Source organism: Boleophthalmus pectinirostris, unplaced genomic scaffold, assembly GCF_026225935.1.
Source record: "Boleophthalmus pectinirostris isolate CB_2022bp ecotype Guang Dong unplaced genomic scaffold, ASM2622593v1 HiC_scaffold_6, whole genome shotgun sequence".
Classification (NCBI taxonomy): Eukaryota; Metazoa; Chordata; class Actinopteri; order Gobiiformes; family Gobiidae; genus Boleophthalmus; species Boleophthalmus pectinirostris.
Window position 1 is genome coordinate 1,172,501 of NW_026571447.1, and position 7,500 is coordinate 1,180,000.

At 42.8% G+C, this 7,500-nt stretch overlaps 1 protein-coding gene across 1 annotated transcript in view; it reads left to right on the forward strand.

The window, feature by feature from the left end:
* kcnv1 (potassium voltage-gated channel modifier subfamily V member 1) overlaps positions 1 to 3,747 on the forward strand; it is a 15,808-nt gene extending 12,061 nt beyond the window's left edge. Inside the window, exon 5 of the mRNA XM_020922298.2 lies at positions 3,538 to 3,747. Coding sequence (XP_020777957.2) covers positions 3,538 to 3,747 — 210 coding nt within the window. The remainder of the gene's footprint in view (positions 1 to 3,537) is intronic.
* Positions 3,748 to 7,500: the final 3,753 nt, after the last annotated feature.

Consider the following 7,500-nt stretch of genomic DNA (forward strand, 5'->3'; position numbering starts at 1 on the left):
TCATGCACCTGTCACTCAAGGTAAACCTGCTCCTGTCATGCACCTGTCTGCTCCTGTCACGCACCTGTCACTCAAGGTAAACCTGCTCCTGTCACGCACCTGTCACTCAAGGTAAACCTGCTCCTGTCACGCACCTGTCACTCAAGGTAAACCTGCTCCTGTCATGCACCTGTCACTCAAGGTAAACCTGCTCCTGTCATGCACCTGTCTGCTCCTGTCACGCACCTGTCACTCAAGGTAAACCTGCTCCTGTCACGCACCTGTCTGCTCCTGTCACGCACCTGTCACTCAAGGTAAACCTGCTCCTGTCACGCACCTGTCACTCAAGGTAAACCTGCTCCTGTCACGCACCTGTCACTCAAGGTAAACCTGCTCCTGTCACGCACCTGTCTGCTCCTGTCACGCACCTGTCACTCAAGGTAAACCTGCTCCTGTCACGCACCTGTCACTCAAGGTAAACCTGCTCCTGTCACGCACCTGTCTGCTCCTGTCACGCACCTGTCACTCAAGGTAAACCTGCTCCTGTCACGCACCTGTCTGCCCCTGTCACGCACCTGTCACTCAAGGTAAACCTGCTCCTGTCATGCACCTGTCACTCAAGGTAAACCTGCTCCTGTCACGCACCTGTCTGCTCCTGTCACGCACCTGTCACTCAAGGTAAACCTGCTCCTGTCATGCACCTGTCTGCTCCTGTCACGCACCTGTCACTCAAGGTAAACCTGCTCCTGTCACACACCTGTCACTCAAGGTAAACCTGCTCCTGTCATGCACCTGTCACTCAAGGTAAACCTGCTCCTGTCACGCACCTGTCTGCTCCTGTCACGCACCTGTCACTCAAGGTAAACCTGCTCCTGTCATGCACCTGTCTGCTCCTGTCACGCACCTGTCACTCAAGGTAAACCTGCTCCTGTCACGCACCTGTCTGCTCCTGTCACGCACCTGTCTGCTCCTGTCACGCACCTGTCACTCAAGGTAAACGTGCTCCTGTCACGCACCTGTTTGCTCCTGTCATGCACCTGTCGCTCAAGGTAAACATGCTCCTGTCGCTCAAGGTAAACATGCTCCTGTCACGCACCTGTCACTCAAGGTAAACATGCTCCTGTCACGCACCTGCTGCTCAAGGTAAACATGCTCCTGTCACGCACCTGTCGCTCAAGGTATAGATGCTCCTGTCACGTACCTGTCGCTGAAGGTACAGATGCTCCTGTCACGCACCTGTCACTCAAGGTACAGATGCTCCTGTCAAGCACCTGTCATTAAAGATGAGGGAAAATGTGATTTTTCAAAATGATGTCATCTTGAACACAGGAGAATAACTGAAACACTCTAAATACACAACATTAACCTTTAAAGGTGCACTGTGTAACTTTTCCAGTGGAGGGTCGCTCACCTGCTTGTCTCCATGGAGATGTTATTGTTTTGTCTGGAGTGTCTCGGTGGGACATTAAACGTGTTCATCTTGCATTTCCTCAATAACATGCCTTTTTATTGACCTAAACTTGCATTCTTACTGTGAGTGGGCTCGCCTCTCCACAGATCTGACATGTAACTTGGCCCTGTGGTGTCACCTGCTGTCTCCCTAGAGATAAATAAGTGTAATGCCATACTGTGGAACCATAGAGAGAAGCAGGTGATAAACCCTCCACAAATAAAGTTGTACAGTGCAAGAAAAAAGAGCTGAAAATGCTCTGTTTCACCTGCTGATGTCATGAGATGGTATCCAGCTCCACTGTGTTCTTAAAGTTCATGTACCTTCACTGGAGTTGTTCTGATCTACACATTCAAGTTGTATTTGTGTGTTTCTACCGCAGTAGAAAGGAGAAAAGAGAGAGTGAGCTGAGAGTTGATGCTTTTCGGTATTTCTCTGTCAGATTAAAGTGGTGATTGACAAGTGGAGTCTGTCTTGACACACACTGTTTCCTTGTACTTTTTTCTGCATAGTAGTTTTTACATGGGGTCAGATACACAGAGAGAAGGAATAGTTTTAAGAACTCTGAAGTATTCCAAATGTGGGGTTGTTCTAAAGCAGGAGTCTCCAGCCTGTTTCCTCGGGTGAGCTACTTTCACAAAGCGAAAACTCCGGAGAGCTACAAATTTAGCGGTCACAGGAAATAAATTATAGATGAGAGCAGGGGTAGACAATTCTTGCTAAATCTTGCAAAATGCTTAACTCAGTTCTGCCGAATATTCATTGTATTTCTTTATAAAAAGCAGTAAATGTCATTGTTGTGATGAGCTGCTCAGACTGGGAAGAGTTTATGTTCTGACAATGAAATGAAAAAGTGAGACTGCTGAACAAAAAATTTAATTTAAAAAACATTTCTAAAATAAAAGTAATGCAGCTTTGGTCCAAGCATGAGGTCAAATGATAAAATATGTTTATTTTTTAATTCTAAATGAGCTTAAACAGGCCGGTCAGAGTGGACCAGAGGGCCGTATGTGGCCCCGGAGCTGCACGAAGCTCAGGTCTGTGTAAGAGCCATGGCAAGACTTAAATGGGGTGCAGTGAAATAAAACATAAACCATTTTTTACTTATGAGTGCACACAATGTAAAAACCAAAATCTAGCCAAGTTAAAATGATTTGAATTAAGAAAGTTTTATTAAAATTTGAATGAATTTCACTAAACAAGTAAAATGATCTGCCAGTGGAACAGGACTTTTCATACTTAAAATATGAAAATACATCTGCTACACTTAAAATAAGAAAAACAAAACCCTTTGCACTTAAAATAGGAAACTAAATCTAATGTTGCTTGAATGAAGAAAAACACACTTATTCCACTGGTAGATCATTTTACTTACCAAGTTGAATCGACTCAAAGTCAAATGTTCTTAGTTTAAGTCATTTTAATTTATCTTGATATTACTTTCTGCAGTGCAGAGTCAGGCATCAGAATGATAGATTTACAGTAATAATAAGCATTTCATTCATTACATTTGAGTTATTTAGGACAATACGTGTAATTCAGAAATGTCTTGGCGAGCTGCTTGGAAGTTCCCGGGCTACAGGCTGGAGACCCCTGATCTAAAACATCTCTATGGACTTTTGCCTCATCTGACAGTGACATCAAGTTTATGAAGTTTGAGCTCGACACCTGTAATCCAGAACACACACGTCTACAACACTTTACAAAGATGTGAGGTAAAAAAGACACAAGGAAAAAATAAAGGACAACAATATCAGAGGGCTGAAAAATGTGGAGGATTTCTACAGAATCAATGAACGAAGCTTTTACCCAGTCTGCTCTGTGTGTTACACTCTAGAGAAGCAGGTTGCACAAAGAGGAAGCAGCATCACATTGACCTTTATTTATTTTGACCTTTCTATTCCTTTCTGACTTCATGCACATATTATTTGATTAACATGTTTAAGCAATAAGCAATCATAAAGTAATCCTAAACCAGCCTTACACAGTGACAATCAGACACATGTATCTATCACCCTGCAGTCTGAACATAGATTAAATCTTCTTTAAACAGTCAATGATTCTGACGACTGACTGTCTTGAATGATTCTGACCTTATCTGTTTCCAGGTGAAGGAGGCGGCGCTGCGTCACAGTGAGATGATAAAACGGTTGGCTCGAGGCTCGGTGGGCGGGGCGGAGGCGGGGCTCGGGAGCGGAGGAGCGGGGCTAAACCTTCGGGACGTTTACGCCTCGAACGTCCTGGAGCTGATGAGACTGAGGGGGAGAGAGAGAGCGAGCACCCGCAGCAGCGCCAACGATGGAGCCCTCTGGTGGTGAACATGCACGACGCAGCTCCAAGACTTGAAGATTTTAGAATACCCGGAGTGGACTGGGTTTGTAAATCAACTTTAGCTCCATTTGTCCAACAGACGAAGAGGAAACTTAAAGTGTGTGTGGAAGAATTTCACTTTACTGTATTTTTCAGACTATAAGTCACTTTTTTTCATGATTTGGGTGTTTCCTGCAACTTATACTCAGGTGCAACTTATATATTAAAATTTTCACTCTGACAGTCTCGAGAGGTTTTAGTCTTGTGTGCGAGTATCTGCTGCTCCTGTTCCTCCTGTACCACTGTCACTTCACTCTACTGCACATGTCTCCTGCAGAAAGAGCCTCTGTTCTGTCTGTATCATGTCAGTCGATCGCACCATTACTTCTGCACCACTGAACAATCTAACATTTAAACAAACTTATAAAGACGACTGAGAAGACTGAACAGCAAATGCCCCCAAAAACAAAATCAGATTCTGCAGATTATAAGATGCAAGTGAAATCTGCAGATGAAAATGGAAATCGAGCAGCAGAAAGAAAATTTGGAGTGACACAACTTGTGACTCCGGGAGGATGCACCATGAATCTTTCCTGAAGTCACTGGATGGATGGACAAAGTCTGGACTTCAGTGACACCGAAACCATCCTGTCGGGATTCAGAAAGACTCGAATAATGCTGAGTCTGACGACAGCGACACAGAAGAGGAAGAGGCGCTCTGTTTACCTCCGGAGGTCGAGGCCGAGTTGTTCAGAAGTGACACCGAGGATGAAGAATTTAATGGATTTAGTGATTTGGAGTGAGATGAAGAGTTTGATAAACTTGTTCTGTTCTGTTGTTTATGTTATATTTATCTGAAGAACTGTTCATATGTGACGTTAACAGTCTGTTGTTCTCTCTTCTATTGTTATTACTAGAACTTGACTTTCAACAGGAAATGTCTGCTCCTGCTCTCTGATTTTATAAAATAAATTACCCCAAAAGTGTGACTTATATATGTTTTCTTCTTCATTATTTTTTGGCTGGTGTGACTTAAACTCCGGAGAGACTTATAGTCCTTAAAAAACAGTAAGTTGGTGGGATAATACGTGTTGTAAATATAAATGATAGTTTAACCCAAGATCATAGAACAGGAGTGTCAAACTCATTTTGATCCGGGGGCTGTATCCAACCTACTTTGATCCCAAAGGGTCTGGATCAGAAAACTCATGGCATATAAACCCCAAAAATAACAATAAGTTCAAATATTTGTGCAGAGAAAACACAAATCTATCACAGAAATCTGTTTTAATTGATGAACTCTTTCTTTTACAAAATATTATAATATTATGATCTACCTGAAACTTTAAAAAAAATTTAATTTCAACACAATGTTTTAACATGAACTTGTATGTAAATAGGAATAGGAAAGTCAATTTTTGTTGTAAAATCCTGCACTCGGCTCCACTTTTCTCATGTTGGACATTTTTTCTGATGAGGGTGTCACGGTCAACAGTCAAAACGATCGTCCTTTAAGAGCGTTTGGAAAGAGACAAGTCTTCATTTTGTGCTGCTCTGGTGGGAGGGGCCACGTACAGAGACACTGGAGACGCTGCTATGCTCAGCACCACACAAAATTGACAATATTTTAATAGAAAAATAAATCAAAATATTTTAGTAGAAAATCAGCCGAGGGCCAGATTAAAGGTCTTGGAGGGCTGGATCAGGCCCCCGGGCCGTATGTTTGACACCCCTGTCATAGAGGGTGTAAAGAAGTGGACGTCACAGCGTTCATCTCCAGCCAAATGAAGCTCATTGAGGCTGGGAGTTACAGTGTCTAGTTAAAACAGTTGCTTGAGTAAATGTGTGTGTGCTTGTGTGTAATGTTGTTTTGTTTGTGGTTAAATATGGACTAAAGCAGGACTTGTGCCTGTGTTCATGTTGGCTCCCATTACACCTCATAAGAGATATCCCTTTTGTTAGACCATAAACATCTTGGTTGTTCTTCACAGAGAAGGTTTAGTCCTGACCTGACCTGGTTTCAGCTCCTGTGTGGAGACTGACCTTTGACCCCAGGCTCTCTCAGACATTTGGAGGAAAAAAGAAAACAGCTTGACCTTTACTGGGACTAAAAATACTGTTACCTTAAAGACTCCACCACAAGCTCCACGGGGGAAACTAAACCAGGACTGAACCAGGACTAAAATGAGACTGAACTAGATCTGAACCAGGACTAAACCAGGACTTAAACTGTCTCTACCTTACCCCAAACTCACACTTCAATTACCACCACACATGAGCCCACCACATGTGTTTTGTGTTTTAAATCTCTGAATAAAAGTTGTATAAAAGCTCTTTTCTCTGTCGGGTTCAAAGTTGTGATCACGAGTTGCCTGTTCTCCCTTTTAAACTTCACACCGGATTCACACGTGGAGGATCATGCTTCAGCTTCAGCACTTCCATCACAGCTCATCAGGATTCACTGCAAATGAGATCAGCTTTAGTTTAGATTCACCTGTATAAAGATGTTTGGAATGAGCATGTTTAGACTCCTTCAGTCTGGTTTTAGACTCTTTCAGTCTGGTTTTAGACCTGGTTTAGATCCTGTTTCTGGTATTGTTATGACAAATCTGTGAAGAATCCCTCAGTCGTCCAGGTAGAATTCATGGCAAGGAGAAAATTCAGTTTGTCGACACAAAAGCTCATTCAAACTGTTTGTTCAGTTGTGTTCAGACGCTGTTGGACACTTCCTTATATCTGTCTGCAGGGAGGAGCTAACTACACTGAAACTACTCTGAAACTAACACACACACTTGTTTACAGTTTCTATTTGTTAGCTCGGCCTATTCATCTTCACTGAGTGTGGGGACATATCAGCAGAATCATTCAGGGCCATAATGGAGCTTCCACACCTCTGGACCTGACCTGAATACATCTGTTGTTCTCTTGTTTGTTTTGATTTAGGTTTGAAGATGGAGTTGTAAATAGGAGGTAGATGGTGTCTGAGTCTCCATTTCTATTTAGAGAAGGATTCTCTTTCTAAACAAAAAATGGCTTCTTTCACTCCCCTCTCAAACCAATTCTTTTCTCTGGCCAAAATCTGTTCTCAAATGAGTGGCCTGTGGCTTTTAGGTGGAGATGTACAGCAGACTGAGGTTCTTTTAGGTGGAGATGTACAGCAGACTGAGGTCCTGTGTTATTCTCTCATCTGTGTTGGTTCATCATCTTGTGAAGTGTCCGTTCTGTTTCTCCAGTGTGGTGTTCACTGCAGTCTTCACTACACTGAATGGAGTAAACACATTGTTTTGTTTGTGACTCTGTGTTTTGTCTTTTGGTTGGACCAGTTTCTGTCTTAAAGTGTTTGTAGGATTGAAATAGATCAGGATCTCATGTTGTCTGAAAATCCTCTGTAGTTTTTCAGAAACACTAACCATGTACAGAATAATTCCCCTCTTTCTCCTGGGTTCTGATTCTCTGTTGTCCTGTTTTTTAGTTATCTTGGTTTTGTTGAAGGCCCATTTTGGATCTCAACAAACAGAGAGGACTTTGTGCACATATTGTTCTTCTTTCTCCTTTCCCTATGTGCTTGGAGGCACCACTTGAGCCCTGTGTCCAAATAACTCCAAGTTTGTGCTGCAGTGGGTGGTGTGAATCTAAAAGCAGGTACTGGTCAGTGTGTGTGGGCTTCCTGAAGACCTCCACCTGGAGTCTTCTCCTATCATTACTGCACAATCTAACAATTAGGATCTACAGCATTAATATGTGCAGTAAATGGTTCCACA